We start from the raw sequence: 22,199 nt of genomic DNA on the forward strand, positions 1-22,199 counted from the left end.
CGGAAAATACAGATATATTCATCACAATTTCTTTCAGTAGCAAAACTACAGTTATGACATAGCAATGAAAATAATTTTATGGTTAAGGGTCACCACAGCACAAGGAACTATATTAAAGGGTTGTAGCATTAGGAAGGTTAAAAACCACTGACTTACAGTGTACCTGCACAGTGCTACTTGGTAGGTGTCAAACCTGGGACAAACAGCTGCTGTGCTTATTTAACGCATCAAAGCAGATGCTGGCACCCAGGCTCTCCCTGCATTCCTTAGTCCCTTCTGGCTGGCGTATCCCACCTCCTACCCTAAACTTCTCCAGCTCAGGTACTGAGCTGGCCTTCCCTTCCCCCAGCTGGCCTTCCCAATATAATCCAGATATTCTGGTTACCTGTCTCCCCCCAACCACCATTTACCCTCTGGTCTCTTGATTTGGCTCTTCCCCGCCCCATAGTTTATGTCCACTCTGGACTCTCACAGATTTCTCTGCCTCTGGCTAGACTCTCCCTTCTATCTACAATAAACTTTCTCCTCCACCGTATTATACCTAGGAGCAGCCATGTCCTTCCTTTTTTCGTTTTTTTATTCCCTATTCGCCTGCCACCCACCATCCCCACATCCGTGCCCCCAAGCTGAACTGTAGCCTCAGTGTACATTTTGCAGAGAAACTGAGTTAGGGAGCCTGCTAAGATGGCCCAGTCAGTAAAGTACTTGACTTGCGAATATGAGGATATGAGTTCCATCCCCAGCACTCCCATAAAAAGAAGGGTATGAGCGGGCGTTGGTGGCGCACGCCTTCAATCCCAGCACTCGGGAGGCAGAGTCAGTCGGATCTCTGTGAGTTCAAGGCCAGCCTGGTCTGCAGAGCGAGTTCCAGGACAGCCTCCAAAACAATACAGAGAAACCCTGTCTCGAAAAACAAAAAAAAAAAAAAAAAAAAAAAAAAGAAGAAGAAGAAGAAGGGTATGGTGACACATATTTATAATCCCAGCACGGAGGAGGAAGAGGCAGGGGCTCTCTGGGACTCACTAGCTAGCCAGCTTAGCCTACTCAGATAGCCTCAGGTCTTGTAGGAGGTACTGTATCAAAAGTCATAATGGGCAACACCAGAAGAGGGATACCCAGCACTGACTTGTGGCCCCTGCACACACATGAATACACATGCACGCACATGATCACCTCCCCCACCACACATGTATCCATACTCACAAAGAAACTGATTTTAGAACCCATATTTTAAAATTACATTTAAGCTTTATATTGTGTGTGTGTGTGTGCGTGTATGCACATGTATGTGGGCACATGCACGCACACCCATGAGGCACAGCATGCATATGAAAATCAGAAAACAACCCGCAGTCTTCACTTCTCTTCTTCCACCATGTGACTCCCAAGGATCAAACTCGGGTCACCAAGCTCGGTGGCAAGTGCCTTTATATATGGGGCCATCTATGGGCCCCAAGAGCCCTCCATTCATGGACTGGACTTCTAGACTGGTTAGGAAGGGAGTGGCTGGAACCCAGGCAGTCCAGTGTATGTACAGAGCTCTGAAGGAGCTTAGGGAACTGAAGAGCTTGTGCTCCTGACAGCCCATCCAAAAGTGAGCATTGGAGACAGAGTGCCGGGTGATTCATTATTTCATATTCCAGACAGGCCACTGGCTGCGCAGCCAGGTGTGTTCTTGTCACTCCCCAAGTGACAGCCAGTGGAATCACTTCAGTTGTACCCATTTTCACCTCTTTTCATAAGTGACAAGATGTTCTGTTTCTGGCATTGCCTCTCTGTGTGTCTAACTACTTCCTCACAAATGTTCCTGCCATAGGCAGCCGTGTCTGTGCCATGCTGAGAACTGGGACCAGAGGACAGGATTGTGACTTTGTGACCCCTTATTGGCACCATAGGTCGATGACAGCCAGGACTCAACACAGACAATCCAAGAGCAAGTTATCCAGACACCCAGATCCTTGATTTTGCTTTTGTTCTGAGACAGCACTTACATTGCAGGCCAGGCTACATTCACACTTACTCTGTACCCTAGGCTGGCCTCAGACTCACTCTGTAGCCCTGCATTTGAACGCTGCACTGACCTAATACATCCCCACCTCCTCCTGCATGTCTGTCATGGCTGATCCCAGGCTCCGCCTCCCAGCTTGTTGGTGGCCAGAAGCACACAGCCCAACCAGCAGCACTACTGAGTTGTCTGTAAGCAGCAGCAACTGAGCCACAAAAGACCCATGAATGACCCTGCAAGAATGAGGTGACCATGGACAAGGTCTCACCACTCTAGCCTCCTGAATCAATACCCCTCAGCAGCTTACTCTGGTTGTGGCTGTGTGACTCACATGGCCAGCGGAAACTCAGCCATCATGAAGCAAGCAGAAATCAACAGATGTCTGAACACAGGACACACTGGAACCCTGCCTACACACACACACTTTTATGCACTCATGCTGCACACTTGCACACAAATACGCACCTCAACAGGCCTGCAGGGTGACCCAGCACCTCCCTTGCCTTGATTAACAGGCAGCTGAGGGTGAAACAACCCTGCCTTAGCCATTCAAGCTGAGACTTGCTGTGTGATGCAGACATAGGCCTGAGCCAGAATCAACTAAGCCAGCCCAACAGAGGCTGGCTAGAAGGAACAAGAGCCAAGTCAGATGGTGATAGTTTGGTTTTGAGCAAGAATCTTACTGTAGAGTCCAGGCTGGCCTAGAATTCACGGCATGGCCCAGACTAGCCTGGATATTTCAGTAATCCCCCTGCTTCAGGCACTAACAGGGTCTGTTTTGAATCACTAGACTGTGGAATAGGTTACAGAGAGGTGCAGAGGGGAGGGTCCTGGGTTCATCACAGAAACTCAGGTGTTCCAGGACTCTGTGTTTCCCAACAACAATAACCTGTTTGGGACCCTTGCTGCTCGCTGAGCTTCCAGTTTATCTCATTAACTCCCATGGAGACTATCAACTTCTGAACAACCAGGAAAGCTGAGCCTGGTGAAGCAAGCCTGCACTCCCAGCCACTCAAGAGGCTGAGGCAGGAGCACAAGTTCAAGGCCTGACTGGACTCCAGAGAGTTGGAGACTACCTTTGACAACTTTATGAGACACTGCCTCAAAACAAAAAGTAAAAAAGAGGGTTAGGGTGTGATTCAGTGATAAAGTACCTGCCTAGAATCCTCCAGTGAGGGAAGAGAGTGTGTCTCAGTGGTAGAGCACCTGCCTAGAATTCCCCAGTGAGGGGCTGGGGTGTGACTCAGTGGTAGAGCACCTGCCTAGATATGTAAGGTATGGGTTCATCACTAGTACTTCAACAAAGAAACTTAAATAATTAGCTGATGAAACAGAACGTACCTGGATCTAAGGCTTCTGCAATTCTTCACCTGCTGACCTAGGACCGCAAACTTCCAAGAGAACCTCTCTTGGCTGAGTGGCAGACAGGAAGTGCTTGTCTTTGCTCTTCTCTGCCTTCTGCTTCATGCATCTCTGAGAACTTTTCTTGCTGCTACCAGGAGTGGGGGAAGCAAACGTTCATCTAGACACACGATGAAACCACCAGGAGTACTACTCCCATGGGGAGCACCACCCCATTGGGAGTATCACATCACTAGAACCATCACCCTACTGGAAGCACCACTAAATTAGGATCATCACCCCACTGAGATCATCCTTACCCCCTGGGACTAATAACACATTAGAGCACCACTCCCATTAAGAGCACCCCATGACTGGGAAATTACTCCACTGGAGTACTACACTAGTGGGAGTCCAACAACATGTGAAATATTACCAAACTGGAGCACTGCTTCACTGGGAGTAACCAAACACTGGGAGGACCGTCAGTACATTATGATCACTCACCAGCATAGTACCCTGCCACTAGGAGCACCAGCCATCAGAGTATCATACTAGTGCAAGCACCATGCTACAAAAATACCACACACTGCATTTCCACACAACTGCAACACTGTAGGACTCAGCATCATGTCTCACAGACTGTGCCCCTGGAGCACTGAGCTGCGTAGAGCACTAAGCCTTTTGAGCCCCGAGCCATGTTTTAGGGAATCTGATTTTATGGCAGAGATATTTTTATGTTTCTTAAATATGTTTTAAACTGTAGTAGTTCTATGAGATTATACCCCAAGGCTTCATAGTGCAGGGCATGGTTTTAAAATTGACTAAATAAATAAAATTCTGACACACTTGAGATGGAGGGAAGGTCTGGATGGCTAGTCCTCTGGGCGGGATCAAATGCATGAAGTCACTAAATGGGTTTGCATGTGCCCCAGAGAGAACTAAGCTTTTCTAAGAACAGAAGGAACCACTGAAGGACAGTCTTACGCCTGAGAGGACCGAGCTTGTTTGCAGTGACAGCCACCCTGTGTCACCCACCATCCTTGTAACCTCTTTCTTGAGTAGCATGTGTGATGGTAGGTCCAGATCCCCAGGTGGAAATGACCACATTTTTCTACAGCAATCCCCCCCCAGCAAGGAGGGTAAAAGAGAAGTTGTTTAAATCACCCAGAAGTAATTCAGAAGACAGTAACTCAGCTGACACAAACTTATATTAAAGACAAAATCTGAGTGTAACAAATCAGCTAAGAGGCATTTTGGAGATCTGGGGTCTACAGATGCATGCTCTGATGGCTTGGAACAATGGATCAGTTTTGAATCAGATGGTACTTTGGTTCCTCTGAAAGAAGCCCATGTGGCGTTAAAGAGACACACTTCACTGCGATTACCTCATACTGAGGGCAGACTGGGAGCATCGGTGCTCAGCAGGAGGCACCATCCCCGTGTCCAGCTCTTCACAAGGCTCCAGGAACACGCATCTGCTGACCTGGAAGACATGGAAGGACTACTTCCTCGTGTCATCAGATGTGCCTGGCAGAGATGAGTGAGAGCTCGGAGAAGTCCCATAGCCAAGTGCTTACCTAACTTTAAAAAAAGCAAACAAAAAACACTCCATTGTTTTCAAACCCAGAGAAGCAAAGAACCTCATTTGCCCTCCTGGGAAATGTGTATTTATGTAATTTTCAGTAATTATTCTTTCCACCAAATGTTAAATCTCACAGTCTAATTGTATAGCAATGCTCATTATTCTTTGATTCTTTCTCTGCAATATCACTTACCTGAAATCAACCACAATTCAAAATTATTATTTGGGGAACTAAACCATTTATAAGTTTGAAAGTGTGCGTAATCCCAAGCACTTTGCCTAAATCTCCCTCCATCCTCCTGCATGTTGGCCAAGATGTGAATTGCCTTTGTTCAGAGTGTCACTGCTGTGTGTGCTACCCTCCTGTTACTCAGGACTGTCTCAGCCATCAGACTAATTGCCATTTAGCATATTCATGCTTAATGTGCTACCCTTCTGTTAGCTATCTGAGTTATAAGATAGTTTCCCAGAATATTCATCCTGTATACACTACCTTCCCATTAGTCACTCAGTAGCCACTCGGTGTATCCATGCATTGTATCTTGCTGTCTCATTAGTCACTCTGACTGTCTTGGTGATCAAATGGACTCTCACTGCTATTGCACAGCATTCAAATTTATCTCAACCTTATTTTGCTTAATAAAGCCTCAATAGTTTAAGCAAAATAATACACAAAGAGTGCCAGCAATGTAACATGGAAGGACAGTTACCTCTGGTTCTTTGGGAAAGCCATGCATGTCTATATATACCCACACACATATATCCTCAGTCTCGGGAGATTATCAAGGGTCCTGAAACATATCTATGAATTATGGGAACTCCAGCTCTTCATGGGACATTATGTGTTCATTTATATATTTCTGTGTCTTATGTGGCTCTCATTCTCTGAGCTAAGGGTTAGTACTTAGAGGCACAGATTTAAGATCATTTTCACTCCAAAGTCTGTGGGTGATGTTCCCAAAAATTGCTTGAGACTTGCAAGCCACACAGCCAGCTAAGTCAGCTGCAGACCCATCACTGGGGAAGCTCACCTTTGCACTGAAGCCAGCCTCCTCCACACCCTCCCCTCCTGCTGACTAAATCGGAAGTGTGCCGTCAACCTCTGAAGTGAGGCCGGACTCCAGCTGGAGGCAGAGTGGAAAGGGGTTGGTCTCCAGGATGCAGCCTGGGAGTCCTGCTTAGGCACCCCCCCCCCGCTGTCCTCAGTGAGGCCAGTGCCATTCCCCTTGTGACTGTCACAGGCTTGCTGGTTTCTTGGACAGAGTCACTTATCAAGGTTAAACTCTAATTACACGTATCTGGGCTGAAAATTGGCCGGGATCACCGTTTAAACGCCTCCTAATTGTAAGCAATGCTCCCTTCGTAGCTGCCGGAGCGGTCTTCTTTCTTATCGCAACAGATCAGACATGCTCAATTGCTTCTCCAAGCTCAGGCCCCTCTTCCCTGTGTTTTTGTGGCCATTCCAGGTGTGAGCAAGGTGGTGACTGTGGACGTGAAAGGGAACTGGCAACGCTGGCTGAAGGTGCGGGACCTCACCAAGGGGGTGACCTATTTCTTCCGTGTCCAGGCGCGGACCATCGCCTATGGGCCAGAGCTTCAAGCCAATGTCACTGCAGGGCCAGCCGAGGGTGAGTGGGCCTGCACTGAAGACTGCAGCTGAGCACCATAGCTCTCACCTGTTTTGTGGGTTGGTGATTCAGGGACATTCTCAGACAAATATTTTGGGTCCAGCAGCCAGAAAATGCCTTGGAAGTTTCCAAAACACGTTGTAAGCCAGGCATGGAGGGGGGAGGAGCAGGGGGTGCCCACTTGAAATGTCAGCACTCAGGAGGTGCAGGCAGGAGGCTCAGGAGTTCAAGGCCATCCTCAACTGCAGAATTGGGAATAACCAGAGCTATATGAGACCCTGTCTCTAATAAATAAATAGCAAAGCAAAATGCACATGTCATGAGCTTCTGTGGGTAGACTCATTACATACACAGAAACAAGTACTTAAATGTTAAGCATATAATTTTTTTTGTTTTCTGGAAAAAAAAACAAACAAAAGAACACCTTAAGAGAAAAACAAAATTTTAAAACGTTTTAATATATACAATCTTTACATGCAGCCCAGCGATCTTCCTTTCTCTGCCTCCTCTGTGCTGGGATTGTGGGCACACAGCCAGCCCAACTCTTATTGTTTTTAATTGTGTGAATGTGTGTGTGTGTGTGTGTGTGTGTGTGGTGTATATGTGTATATGTGCACGGGTATCTGCAAGCACAGCATATACCTGTAGATACCAGAAGTCCGTGTCGAGTGTCTTTCCCAGTCACTCTGTCACATATCTTTGGAGATAAGACTTCTCAATGAACCTTATGCCCACTAATAGATGAGACCTGGTTGCAGGTGAGCTCCAAGCATGTACCTGTGTCTACCACCCCTCATGTTCTACGACTGAAGAGGCACACAATCGCCTGTGTGCTTCATACCAAACCCCTGCTGCAATGAGGGAAGGAAACCTGGATAGAGTCAGTGGGTGACACAGGCCTGTAATCCCAGCACCTAGAAGATGGGAAGGGGACATTGTTAAGGCTAACCTTGGCTGTGTACCAAGACCCTGACTCAAAAAACAGTTGAGGGCTGGAGGATGTCTCAGTGGTCAGGGTCACTTGCTGCTCTTGCAGAGGACCCAAGTCCACTCCCAGTGCACATGAGGATAACTAATAACTGTCTATAGTTCTGGATCTGAGACAGAGGTTCTCAACCTTCCTAATGCTGCCACCCTTAATACATAGTCCTTCATGTTATGGAGATCCCCAACCATAAAACTACCGCACACACACACACACACACACCATAAATAAATAGAAATTTAAAAATCTTTAATACTTACACAGAGAAAAGTCCCCCTCCAAAATCTTTGATACAACTTTAATACAAATGAGTTCAACATTTCTGTACCCACTGAGGGTGACTAGTCCCTTCAAGGCCAATGTCTACTCACTTTACTCCTTTTATCCCACAGGGTCCCCAGGCTCTCCAAGAAATGTCCTTGTCACCAAATCTTCCTCTGAGCTGACCCTGCAGTGGACAGAGGGAAACGCTGGGAACACTCCCACTACAGGCTACGTCATTGAAGCCAGGCCATCAGGTAGGTGCAGTGGGGATGTGCACTCCTGCCCAGACACCAGAATCAGGCTATGGCCACACAGCAATATCTCAGTCACACTGAAGGCTATGGCCTGTGGGGTTTCTGGCCTCCCTTCCCTGCATTGCCCTAGCAGGACTGAGGTAGGGGGTGTGTGTGGAAGACGAGGCTCATTTCTCGTTCCTTCTTAGTGCCTAGTAACCACAGCTGTGTTCTTAACCTCTCGGGCATTCAATTTCTGGTGCCTTAGCCGCATGACACTGAGAGCAATGATAATTGTCACTCTCAGAAAAGGGTAGATGAGAGGCAAAGGACACTCGAAGACATTTCAGCTCATCAGGAAGATAGAGAAGTGTTTCAGGGACTCGTCTCGGGGGTCTAATGCTGGCAGCCTGTGGAAGGAGCCTTGCTCACTTTGGATAATTACAAACGTCCTTATTAATAGAGAAAATGACACATCAAGTGCTGTGCCTTTCAGGCTCCTGAAAATGAGGGCTGAGGTCCCTTCCTGGGCTTGGAAGATGTCTTAGTAAGAAGGTTTACTGTACAAGCATGGGAACTTGAGTTCAAATCCCCAACACTGCATCAGAAGCAAGGCATGGCTATGTGTGCATTTGTACCTGTAACCCCAGTGCTGTGGGAGGTAGAGGTGGGTGGGGCTGGCTGGATGCCAGCCTCGCTGAAGGCTCAGTGAGAGAATAAGGTGAGGGTGACAGAGCAGGGTGCCTGACATCCTTCTCTAGCCTGGTGTGGGTGCAGAGCTGCAGTCATATGTGCATACACCACACATACACACACACTCACACACACATACTCATATACCACACACACACTCACACCACACACATACACACACACTCACACACACACATACTCATACACCACACACACACACACACATACCACACACACACACACCATACACTCCTGCCTTATTTCCCTCCTCCTAACTTCTTTATATCTTGCTCACTTTTTTTTATATATTTTGTTTTCCAGTTTAAATTTAGATAAGAAACGAGGTTGCTTCACAAGTCAGTTCCAGGTCCCTCTCCCATTCCCTCCCCTCCTCCTGTGCCCTCCCCCCAACCCCCACCCCATTATCCCCTCATTCCCCCAGGGAGGGTGAGGCCCTCCATTGGGGTGCCCATAGTCTGTCATTTCATATAAGGGCAGGGTCTAGACCCTTCCCCAAGAGTTCAGGGTGCCAGTGCACCTCACATTGTTCTATGGGAGTCCAAAGTCCGTGTGTATACTTGGGATGGGTACTGAGCTGCTGCCCAAGGCTCAATAGATTCCCTAGGCCTCCTCACTGACACCCAGATTCAGGGGGTCTTGATCAGTCCCATGCTGGATTCCCAGGCTGATGCCTGGGATTCAAGAGTTAACCTTTGTCTGGTCAGCTGTTTCTGGGGGTTAAACCAGCCCAGTCTTAATCCCTTTGATCATCAGTCCTCCCTCTCCATAGTAGACAGGAAGCAGACACAGGGACAGGAAGGGGCGAGAACCAAGGGCCCACCACAGTACCCTGCTTCCTCCAGCTAGGTCTGCCTCTGAAATAGCCAAACATTCAGCACACAAGCCGGTGGGAGGCAGTTCATATACCAACCATGACACCGGATAGAGCAGGCACTGACCACACCCAACCACAGCAAAACTCTGTAACTAGCATTCTCCAAGTCGCGTTGCTTTGTTGGTTCCCACATGTGAGGCCAAGTACAGATACGTGTGTTTCTGTGCCTGGGTTATTTAACTTAACATGGTCTCTTCCAGCTCCATACAGTTTTGCTGTAAGTGACAGGAGCGGTTCTTTTTTATGACTTAGCAATACTCCGTAGTGTGTTTATAGCACACTTCCTTTTTCCATTCCTCCATTGACAGGCATCTAGACTGAGTCCCCATCATAGACAGCAAAGCTATCTCTTGGACATGCTGACCTCATTTTCCTTGGCTGTGTACCCAGCACTGAGACCGCTGGATCATCCACAGTTTTGTTTTTAGATTTTCTGAGGAGGCTCCATCCTGTTCTCCATAGTGACAGACCTAATCTACATTCCCACCTACCGTGCGTGAAAGTTCCATTTGGTTTCAATAATGAAGGGTGGCCGTTATTGAAAAATGAGTTTCTGATGGTTTCAGTTGGGTATTGCCACTGGGAGCTGGACTGGGGCGGGGGAAGGGTGTCACCAGACATGGAGAATGCTAAGCAGCTTCACCGTGACCTTCAGATGGTTACATGGCGCCCAAGGAACACCTGCGTGTGAACACAGGTGAGGCACCAGGCACGCTTCAGGAAGTGGCTTCTTTCCCAATGCCAGCTGGGCTGTAGTATTAGGAGCCATTTTGGTCTGGTATTTAAGGAGGCTCCATTGGACACCATTGGACACATCTGTCTTAGAACATGCCTAACCATTGGACACATCTGTCTTAGAGCATGCCTAACCATTAGACACATCAAAACATCCTGCGACCTGATGCTCCCACAGCAAGCTGGGAGGTAGAGGTGGGAGGGGTCCCTGAAAAGTGTGTGAGCCTGCTAGCTGCTGGTGTAGCATCAACAAACGAGATCCTGCTTGAGATGAAGTGAGAGATGGGGACCAACACCCGAGGTTATCTTCTACACACATGTGTCACATCATGCACATGCCCGTGGTGCTACCTATGCATGTTTGCATGGACACACCTATGTGCACACACATACACAAAACAAACACACTTGCAGCTTCTTCCTGGGTGGAGGGCAATGGGAAAATTTTGTTAAGATGAAATTGTCAAAGAATGAAAACACACAAAGGGAGGGAGAAAGGGAGAGAGGGAGGGGGAGGAAGGGAGGGGGAGGGAGGGGGAGAGAGGGGGAGGGAGGGAGGGACAAGAAGGAAGGGGAGAGGGAGGGGAAGGAAGGGAGGGAAGGAAGGGAGGGAGGGAGAGACAAAGGAAGGAAGGAAGGAAGGAAGGAAGGAAGGAAGGAAGGAAGGAAAGAAGGAAGGGAGGGAGGGAGGGAGAGACAAAGGAAGGAAGGAAGGAAGGGAGGGAGGGAGGAAGGAAGGAAGGAAGGAAGGAAGGAAGGAAGGAAGGAAGGAAGGAAGGAAGGAAGGAAGGGAAAGAAAGGAAAATTCTTCGGCTCCAGCTTGCTGGACTAGGGGCACTAGATAAGAAGTGAGGCACTGGCCAGCTCTAGAGACGGACTCCCAAGTCACTGAAGGTTCTGGGGCCTTCTCCACGGCCTCAAAGACAGCCAACCAGCTCTCTACAGTGACTCTATGTTCAGAGTTGACTTTCGAGGCTGTCTTGCCACTGACACTGAAAGACAATTGCCACCCATGCCCCCTTGTGAATCTTGCTAACTGACCACGGCCACACACACACACACACACACACACACACACACACACACACACACACAGAGCACGATGCCCCATCCCCTCTGCAACGCAGGCCAGTCACAGCTCACAGCGGCACACAAGCTTTTACAGATTGTCAATATTTAAACACCTTGCTGGGACCCAGGGGCCTCTGGATCTCAGCTGTCATCTATTTCAGGCCTCATTACACAAACCATTAAACACTGTATCTTCTCATTTTCTCCACTGAAGCTCCCTGGCAAGGCCTTCTCAGTGCGGAGCCCTGGTTTGTGCTAAGCCCTGCCCGCCTGGCATCTAGGGGTACCGAGACACTTAGCAGTAGGTGTCCCGTGGCCCACATGGTCTGTTCAGCCTGCTGTGTCCCTGCCCAGCCACATCCTTGCCTGCCCTCCTGAAGACAAAGCCATCAACACTGTGTCCCCCGTCTGTCCTCATCTCTGTCTTCACCCCTGAAGATTTTGCAGAAGAGCCCATGGTCACTGCACCCAGCAGTAGCATCAGGCTAAGTCACAGACTCTCTTAGTCCAGAGAGGGTGGTCCCTGAGTGTAGCCTGTGGACATGGCCATCAAGCTCCACCAGGATGGCTGACCAGCTGGTTCATTTCTCTAAATTGTAAACGAGCCTCCCCTGGAAGCCTGTCGCAAAAGGCGCCTGGAAAACAGCTATGTGGTGGGCAGACTCGGATGATTTATTTACGCAAATTATTCCAAGGCATTTTGCTGTGTAGCTCTCGGAGCCTAATTTACATATTTACACAATACACTGGAATGGCACTAAAGGCACTATAAATATACTTTCCTCTCCAAAGAGGCCATGAAATATATATTTAGGATGCACCCAAGGCAGACAGACATTGTATTGCTGTTTTCACAGATGATGTCTCAGCCTGCAGGCAAAGGACTGGGCCTCTCTACCCCCAACCCTCCTGGGTGCACCCCAAGTCCTTTCACATTCACGGTGTTTGTTGTCAGTTCTTGGCAAGGAGAGTTTAAACTGAATCAGGAAGAAACCAATAGTTCCAAGCTGGGCATGATGGTGCAGGCTTGTCTTGTCAGCATTCCAGAGGATGAGGCAGGAGGATAGTGAATTCTAGGTCAGCCCAGGCTACATAGGGAGACCCTGTTTCAAAAATAAACTCATATGGAGCTGGAGAGGTGGCTGAGTTGATACAGTGCTTGTCATGCAAGCATGAGGACCTGAGTTTAATTCCTAGAACCTGTGCTCAATAAAACCAGACATGATGATGCATGCTTGGAATCCCAGCTGTAGGGAGGCAGAGACGGGCAGATCCCTGAAGCCCTCTGGATAGTCAGTCGAATAAGCAAGCCTTGGCCTCAAAAGCCAAGGGGAACAGTATCTGTGAAATGACAGCAGAGGTTTTCCTCTGGCCTACACATGCACACGTGCACACACATACATGCATAAGAAATAAAGAAATAAAGAAATAGGTTCGTATTCTTTGAAGGTTTGAACACCCCGCGTCAGCAGATATAGCATGTGGACCTCAGCCAGGGCTATGCCTCATGCCACCCTCCCCCTGCCCCCAGTGCTTGGGTGTCCTCCTCCTTTCCTGGGTCAGTCTCCTTCCCTGGCCATCCCTGCCATGAGACGTGCACCAAGTGCTGTCTTCTACCCTGGGTAAGGACCAGACAAAAGGCATTTTTATTGGCAGTGGTATTTAGCCTGTTGTTTAAGCCTCACCTCCTAGCTGGACCGTTTATACAGAGAGAAACGGCAGTACTTAAGAAATAAATGACTGCCAGCCGTCCACTCACTCAGAGCTCCAGGCTGGCGGTCAGGCTGTTGGCTTTGTGAGTTAGTGGAACTCGAAGTCTCGGTGGTGAGTGACAGTTTCATTCAGCATGGAGACCCTGTTTAATTGGCCATGAAATCAAACTTCTGTATTGGTATGCGTCTGCCCTGATACCTGCAGCGCTTATGCCTGGGCATTGGAGGGATACATCCAGCGAAGGCCCCTTGGTCATGCTGCATTGGGCTCTGTCCTGGTTTAGAAAAGATGGGATAGCATATGGGAGCGAATGCATCCCTTACATTGGGGCTGGGGAGATGCCGGCATTGAGAGATAAAAGCTGACTCATCCCGTCCTCTAGAAGCAAGCATAGACTTTAACAACAGATGTGTTAGTACTGGAAGAGCCTTCCGTTTTTAGGGTCTCCATTCTCTTTCTTCCAGTAAACAACACAATGGAGGGGGAAAATCACAGTCTGTCTTCTCTAAGGAACACCCATGCAGAGAGCTGAACTCCGCAGTTCCACTCATCTCTGGGGGATGTTAGATCTGTGGTGACAGTGCCACTTCCTTAGGAACATTTGCGTCTGTGTCCTGGTGCTTCCCTGCTTTCTTAAGACCTTTCTCTGATAGTGTGCTAAGAAACAAGACTGATAATCCCCGGAATCAGTCAAGAGGGAGTCAATGGGAAGGATTATCCAGGGGTCGGTCACCTGAGAATCTGCCAACCATTCATCCAGGCATCAGTCATTTGAGAACCAGTCATGCAGGGATCAATTACCCAGGGTATCAGTCATCACCCAGGAGGTTAGTCATGCAGGTAATCAGTCGCCAGGAACCCAAAGTCACCCATAACTGTTATCTTGTGACTATCAGAGGACCAGGCAACTGAGAGTTAAACAGAAGGAGATCAATCAGACATGTACTAATGACCCAAGGATCATCTAAGAGACCCATTACCTAAGGGGTCTGTCACCTAGGAGAACCCCCACCCAGAGACCAGTCACCCAGCAGATGAATCAGTCACTCAAGGGACCAGTGAGTCAACCAAGTCAGTCACCCAAGGGACTAGTCACCCAGGAATTCGCCCAGGAATCCGCCATTCAAGATCATCCAGTAGAGACCTGGCCTTGTGTGTGATGTGGGATGGCTATTCTCTTTAGCCATGTCCCAGCTTTCTCATGCTGATGATGGCTGGGTTGTCTGCATGAAATGCCCAGGGAAGTGCCCAGGGTTTTCTTGTGGCAAACACTGTCATGCTGTCCTCTCTTGTTCTGATTGAGATGCAAGTCCAGGCACTGGGGATCTTCCTGATACAAGGAAAATCAGTTGCACAAATCTCATTATTGTTAATAGTTCTGTAATGTTATTTTTCTCACAAATTTGTGGAGGTATTTTCTCCATCACTGATTTATTGAGATATTTAGCAGCATAATAAAAATGAGAAAAACAACCCATAGTTGGGAAACAGTGGCCGCTCTCACAGCTGCCAAGCGTTTTGTTTTGTTGTTGTTGTTGTTGTGTCCCCTACCTCCACCCCACTGGGTATCACCATGTAAATATTGGCGTGGATAAATAGCCCAGTGAATTATAATCCAAATACAATATGCTAATTTCAGAAGGCAGAATTAAGCAAAATAAAAAATGCAATCATTTTCTTCTGTTAATTCAGAAGAAAATCGTCTTGGCATGACACCACCCTTCCCCGTTTTTTTTTTACTGTAAGTGGATTGCTGAATAAATCGCTCAGTGTTGAGATCCTATATCAATATTTTAAAATGTTTTTATAAAAAATGCACAGAGTTCCTGGAGCTATGACAGAGCTCTTAAAGTAAAATGTAGTTTTTGGGTGACGATAGAAGCGGGGGAGAAATGGTATTTGTCCCTGGCAACAGGAAAATATTAAGCAAACATGAATGCAGAGGACACTGAGCACTCAACACAAAGGTGTTCAGACCTCAGATGTGATGGAAATCCTCCAGGCTCGGGTGCTGTCATCTACCTTTAGTGGGTTTGAACAACACTCAGTTTGCAAGTCTGTATTTCTATGTTTAGACTCTTATAGTATAACATTATCTTCTTAGTGGAAAACATACCACAACACATCCAACATTTAGGGCCTTGGAGCTAAGTGTGAAGTAAAATAGGGGTAGTTTTTATCTATGGAAAGTCTGATGGAGTTGGGGCCTGAGAGAGGCCATGGGAAGCAAAGATGGCTGCCTGGAGGGGAGATAAATGGGTAGGTAGATGAGTGAGCGAATGATTGGTGGTTGATTAGGCTGATGGGCAGAGAGATGGATGGGGTGGTGGATGGATGGATAGATGAATGGATGGGGTGATGGATGGATGGATGGATGGATGGATGGATGGATGGGTGCAGAAATGGGTGTGTGAGTGAATGGGTAGATGGATGGGTGAGTTGGTAAATTGGAGCATATATGAGTGAATGGGTAGATACATAAATGGATGGGTAAGTGGTTGAGTGAATAGGTGGATGAATTGGTGGATTGGTAGGTGGGTTGACAGATGAATAGGTGAGTGAGTGCATAAATGGGTAGGTGGATGGGTGGGTGAATCAGTGCATAGGTGGGTAGGTAGATGAATGGGTGAGTTGTGGGGGATGGGTGAACATATATGGGGAGGTTGATGGGTAGGGGGTGGATAGACCAAAAGAACTAATGTTTAATGAGTTCTTTAAACGTTCAAGAGCTCTTGGGTATAAACAATGAAATAAACTGATCACACGCTCTTGAAGCTATGGGTAGAAAAACTGTCCTTTCCTGGAATGTTGGGGGTGCAGGTTGAACATGTTCTTGCTTTGCCTCTCCCGCCTGTCCTAGACTGTACACGGCCTGTGAGAACAGAGATGCCTGATCCCTGAGGGGCAGAGATGCACTCCACCACAGAGTGGACCCTGAATATCTGTAGATGAACAAGGGAACATCAGAGGAGTTGCAGTGATCTGCAGACTGGGTGTATTAAATGCCCTATCACTCCAGACTGCTCTTAAGCAAAATTCATGTAAGAAACATAAACCAGGGCTGGAAAGGTGGCTCAGTGGTTAAGGTCACTTGCTACTTTTACAGAGGACCTGAGTTCAGTTTCCTGAATCCTTTTCTGGCAGCTCACTGCCTATAACTCCAGCTCCAGAAAATCCAGTGCCCTCTTCTGGATGTCAAAGGTATCTGCACATATGGGATGTACATTCACATAAACACACATACATATAAATAATAACAAATATTTTAAAAATACATAAACCACACTGGCATCCATTCTGTGCACATAGCCTGATTATTTTAGGTAGGGGGAGGGATCGCCTATGCTATAGTTTGCTGGACTGCCACCCCTGACGGGTCTCCTGATAAGCAACAACCAAGGATGTGAATATGTAGGAGTAAATCACAATGCTCCAGCCTCTGCTGATGCCTTTAAAACCATCAGCATCACCTCGCTCATTAACCTGTGACTATCGGGCTTCGCCAGGGCGAAGTGTCAACCCTGAGCAAACACAGACTCACATGCCGGCAATCTCCTCCTGTTTACCAACAGGCTAATCCATCCGAGTGCATCTTCTGCGAAGGAGTTGTGGTGAGGTTTCATTTCCCATCACTCCTGGGTCATAAAAACAGAGAGTGTCTGCACATGTATATTCAGTGGACTTTTCTTCCCCAGATTGCCTGCTTTTTCAAGTCCTGCCTGTAAGAGGAAATTGAACTTGGGAAGGATTTCTACACTGTAGGAACAATTTAGGCTCTGCGCCCACCTTTTAGCAACAGCCTCCTTGGAGAATAAGAATAATTTATATTTTATTTGCAAACACTCATGATGCGCTGTGTGTGAAGCAGTGTGCTAAACCCTTTATAAATAAAAACTATTGAATCGACAAGGCAGGCCTACATGGTATGTACCTATGTTATCACCATTTGACAGACAAAGCACGGAGAGATTGAGTGCTCTGCCTAAGGTCACACAGCTAATGCCAGAACCAAGGCTATGTAGTTATAGACAGTTTGTTCAGCCACAGTGCTTTGGGTTTTCCATTTGTTGTTGTTGTTGTTGTTACTGTTGAAACTTGGCCTTGTGTAGCCCAGGCAAGCCTAGAACTTGCTATGAAGCCAAGAATGACTTGAACTTCTGATTGTCTGCCTCTACCATGTGAGTGCATGTGCCACCATGCCCAATTTCATTGGGTATATTTCCTTCACTCTGTTGGTTGGTACTTTGGAATCAAAGCCATTGGCCTTTTGATTCTTTTCTGCATAAGACATTTTCTGGCTTTGATCTTATTTGCATTTTCCTAAATACCAGAATTTATATAAATTTAGTATTTACCTACTATGGAAAACTGTGCATAAAAGAAAAGCCACCGTGTGTGTGTGTGTGTGTGTGTGTGTGTGTGTGTGTGTGTGTGTGTGTGTGTCCCTGTGGAAGCCAGAGATCAACCTCAGATGTCATTCCTCAGTCACTTTCCACAGGGTCTCTAGCCTGGAGCTCACCCATCAGGCCAGGCTGACTGGTCCATCAAGCACTAAGGATCATCCTGTCACTGCCTCCTCAGCCCTGAGACTGTAAGTGTGAGCCTCCACAACCCGCTGGGTATTGAACTCAGGTCTCCATATTTATGCAGCAAACCATTTACTCCTGAGCCATCTTCCCCGCCGTGATTTAACCTTATTAAGCTTTAAGAGACTTCATAGTGCTGTGTACACATCACCACCATCCACCTTGCCTCTTGGAAACCAAACTGTGTCACCACTGATTCCCACTCCCTGAAACACGCCACTCTACATCCTGTCTCCAGCATTTCATCAACCTGAGGACCTGGTCTAAACAACATTGTCCAGTACATGGCCATTATTGACTGGTTGGTTTCACTGGGCATCTTGTCCTCAGAATCCATGCATATTGTCAGAATCTCTTCATTTTGAGAGCAAAGTGATAGTCCATTGTGTGCACATGCAATGTTTTGTTTAGCCCTTCATCTGTGAATGGGTCACTTGGGTAGTTTCTACCTCCTGGCATTGTGAATATTGCTGAGAACACAGATTTGCAAGCATCTGTCCAGAATACAAAATCTTTAAAAAGCAACAACAACAGAAGCATACTGGTAGCACCAAATCATTGACTAAAATGCCAGGCTGGGGCAGAGCTCCGCGGTAGAGCACCTGCCTGGAAACCTTCAGTGAGGGGCTGGGTGAGAGGCTCAGCCACGAATCACTGCTGGGTTTGCCCTCTAGCAGTTGTGGGTGCTCACTCTGCATTTAGGGCAGGCTTGATGCTGCAGGTGCTCAAGACACTTGGCATTGGTAAGATATTTTCATTTGGGAAGTGGCCTTCAAGGCAGAAACCAGGGTCTAAATCCCAGCAGAGAACATGGAGCTCTAACAGTGTTTTCCCCAGCCATGTACCAGGCTTCCACTTCCCACATAATCCAACACTTTGCTTTGAAAGAGATGAGCCCTGAGACAGATGGATCGCAGCCACTCCCGGGGCACAGATGTCCGTTCTGTCCACAATGCATGGAGAACACCGTGCACCACCACAGCGATGGCAGCAATGAAAAAGGAAGCTGTGCCTCAGACTGTCCCCTGACCAGCTGGCTGGGTTTTGTTTCCAGTCAGAGCGGGGTTGGAACCTACGAGTGCGGGCCACGTGGTGACCAGCTAGTGTCCAGCAGAGAGCTGTCTCGAGGTCAAGAATGGGATCAAAAGAGTCAGCATGGGGTGTGTGGCACAGGCAGGGAAAGCATCGAGGCAGAAGGGAGCCAGTGTCCCTGAGATGACATCAAATGGGAAACCAAGGGCCCTAGAACCCATGAGACTATGATAGGTGAGAGATAAGAAAATGCCACTCCCAAGCGGTGAGGCGGTTCAGTCAAGCCTGGTTTGGGTGCCAGAGCTCACACGGTGGAATTTAGTCTGGCAAGTTGTCCCTTGACCTCCACATGGCATGTCCATAGCCACACAAAATAAATACATGCAACAACAAATAAAGAAATCATCATGCCTGGGATTTGCTGGTGAAGGGGACATAGCTCTCTGCCCATGATCCTCTCCAGCCTCTGAGGCTGGCATCAGACGCTCTGTCCCTGGCAACTATGAACTGGCAGGTAGGCAGGTAGGCAGGTACCTATGGCTCATCTCCAGAAGAACTGCCCTGACCTCAATTCCATCTCTGATCCCTCTTGCAGATGAAGGTTTATGGGACATGTTTGCGAAGGACATTCCCCGGAGTGCTACATCGTACACCGTGGGCCTGGACAAGCTGCGGCAAGGGGTGACCTACGAGTTCCGGGTGGTGGCTGTGAACAAGGCAGGCTTTGGGGAACCCAGCCGGCCTTCCACAGCGGTGTCAGGTAAGCCCTTCACGACACTCGAGGGGTGCTGTCCTTTCTCCAAAGACAGAAGCATAAAGTGGAAGTGCCCATCACACATGAGAGGAGAGGGAGGACTGAGAGGCTGGCCTGCCCTCCAGCTGGGTGGAGGGGCTGCTGCAGATTGCAGCGGGGAGCACGGGTAGACCCTGTGTACTATGCAGCTCCCAGAACCCTAGAACCTGAGCCACTACCGAGCACACTTTACAAACAAGGTGAGATTTCTGTGTCATATCAAACCCATTCATGATGACAGGCATTTGCAGTCTCAACTCTGCACAGGCAGAGGGGGGATTCCTGAAGCCTGATCAGTGAACTTCGAGGCTATGAGGGACCCTTATAAAAGGGATATAGGTGGTATTCCTAAGGATGACACCTGTGGTTGACTTCTGGCCTACACATGCACACGCACACACACACACAAAAGAATACAAAACACTGCTTGATCTGCAAAAGACTGGTATAAAGCAGCTTCATGCCCACGTGACCTTGAACCACACTCAGCAGACAGCAGGTGGAATGCAGCTCCCTCATTTCTTCCATGGGGCATTATCCACAAACACTTCTGAGATCCCACAGCATCCAAGCCAGCCATGGCTGCCATCTGGACCACGGTCAGCTCATAGCATCCTTCAGAAATGCTAGTCACCGTCACCCACTGGCCTCACATCAGGACCCAAGCCCTAGGATGAGAACTCCCCACAGGACAGCTGAGGCTGCTCTTCCCTGCCAATGGGAGGAACTGACCAGCACTCCTGGGTGACCAGCCTTAGAGTCATGAGACTTTCTACATGGGATATTGAATGCACAGCCAGACGCCACACTTACATCCTTTGGATTCAAAACACTGTCATCTCCCGAGGAGCCCTGTGGTGCGCCATTATCCAAAGCCAATTTCCCCTTTATTCCCAGCATGCATTCATTCTCCATCCAGTCGATGAGATACTTAGTGTGAAGGTGGAAGTGTTTTCTGCAGGTTCTGGCAGCTGGAAGCAGACTCCTGGCTCTGCCTGTAAGAGATTCATCATTCAGGACCCTCAGTGCCATTTAACCAGCTCCCCCACAGGGACACCCCTGAAAGGCAGGAGAGGGGCCCTACAGGCCCAGCACCTGTAGAGAAGACATTTCCCCATCTTCCTCTCTTCATGAACAAATAGAACAAGCAGGAAGGAGGGTTCATACCCTTTGCCAAGCCAGCTTTTACACGAAACATTTTTGAATCTATGACTCAAAAGCAGGTTTGAACATAAAGCTCATTTTTGCTAGGGACATAAAATAACACACAGCCCCAGACTTCAGGGACTCCTGGGCCAGTGGAAGAGGCCAACAGGTAGCTAAATATGCCCAGTGAGCTTCAGAGACCTCGAAGGAGCCAGTAGAGGAGGTGGGTGGGTGGGAGCGGGGGTATGGCATTTCCATCCAGGAAGATTTTTCCAGTGACAGTGTTAAAGGATGGATGTGAGGGACTAGGATAGTAGAAAATGATCAAGATGGTTGGGACCAGGTTGCCATGGTGAAATCAACAAGTGTAATGAAGCAAAGCACACAGCATCTCCTGAGGGAAGGCTGAGCCAGGGAGGGGAAGCAGGGTCACACTGTACGTCAGTGTTTCCAAGTGGGTGGGATTAGGAGAGGCATGAGGGTTATTCTCAAGGGTGAGGTCAGGAGCAGGACAGAGGGGTCTAGAGTAGTCTGTCCTGTCCTAGTTTCTCTTCCTGTTACCATGGCACAGTGCCCTGACAAAGGCAACTTAAGGGAGAAGCAGTTTGTTCTGGCTCCCAGCGCAGGGTAGAGCACATCATGGAGCAGAAACCATGGAGACAGGAGCTTGAGGCAGCTGGTCACATCACATTGACAGACAACCAAGAAGCAGAGAGCAACCAATGCACACTCAGCTCCCTTTCTTCATTCGTATAGTGCCATAGGGTTTCTATTGCTGTGAAGAGACACCATGACCACAGCAGCTTTTATGAAGGAAAACCTTTCATTGAGGCTTGATTACAGCTTCAGAGGTTTAGTCCATTATCATCATGGCAGGAAGCTTGGTGACATGCAGCCAGAAATGGTGCTGGAGAAGCAGATGAGAGTTCTGCATCTGTGTCCACAGGTAGCAGGAAGAGACAGTGAGACACTGGGCCTGGTTTGAGCATCTGAGACCTCAAAGCCCACCCCCAGTGACACACTTCCTCCAACAGATCCACATCTACTCCAACAAGGCCACACCTCCTAATAGTGCCACTCATGGCCTGGGAGGCCACTTTTATTCAAACCACCACATATAGCTTAGGACCCCATCCAGGGAATGGTGCCACCAACAGTTAAGACTAGGGAGCTTTTCTCTTTCCTGCTACTAGATTCAGGAACTGCTGTTGAGCCTCATCCTTTATGATCTTTTCCACAGCACAAGCTGAAGCCCCATTCTATGAGGAGTGGTGGTTCCTGCTGGTGATGGCACTCTCCAGCCTCCTCCTCGTCCTCCTGGTGGTCTTCGCACTGGTCCTCCACGGGCAAAGCAAGAAGTACAAGAACTGTGGCACAGGTGTGACTTCTGCCTCTGTCTCCCTGTGGTGACCTGGCATTTGGACATAAGGCCTGACAGTTTCTCTGCTGGATCTGCTTGGGTCTTCTTTAACAGTACATAAATATTAGGGAAAT

The 22,199-nt window shown here is 48.2% G+C and overlaps 1 protein-coding gene across 3 annotated transcripts in view; it reads left to right on the plus strand.

Annotated features, from left to right (window-relative positions):
* Window positions 1-22,199, plus strand: part of Sdk1 (sidekick cell adhesion molecule 1) — an 880,893-nt gene that overhangs the window by 841,656 nt on the left and 17,038 nt on the right. For all 3 annotated transcript variants that reach the window (XM_040751271.1, XM_040751272.1, XM_040751273.1), the window contains 4 exons: window positions 6,398-6,559; window positions 7,937-8,062; window positions 19,362-19,526; window positions 21,946-22,083. In XM_040751271.1, coding sequence (XP_040607205.1) covers window positions 6,398-6,559; window positions 7,937-8,062; window positions 19,362-19,526; window positions 21,946-22,083 — 591 coding nt within the window. The remainder of the gene's footprint in view (window positions 1-6,397; window positions 6,560-7,936; window positions 8,063-19,361; window positions 19,527-21,945; window positions 22,084-22,199) is intronic.

The sequence above is a fragment of the Mesocricetus auratus genome, unplaced genomic scaffold (assembly GCF_017639785.1).
Source record: "Mesocricetus auratus isolate SY011 unplaced genomic scaffold, BCM_Maur_2.0 Super-Scaffold_100008, whole genome shotgun sequence".
NCBI classification, from domain to species: Eukaryota; Metazoa; Chordata; class Mammalia; order Rodentia; family Cricetidae; genus Mesocricetus; species Mesocricetus auratus.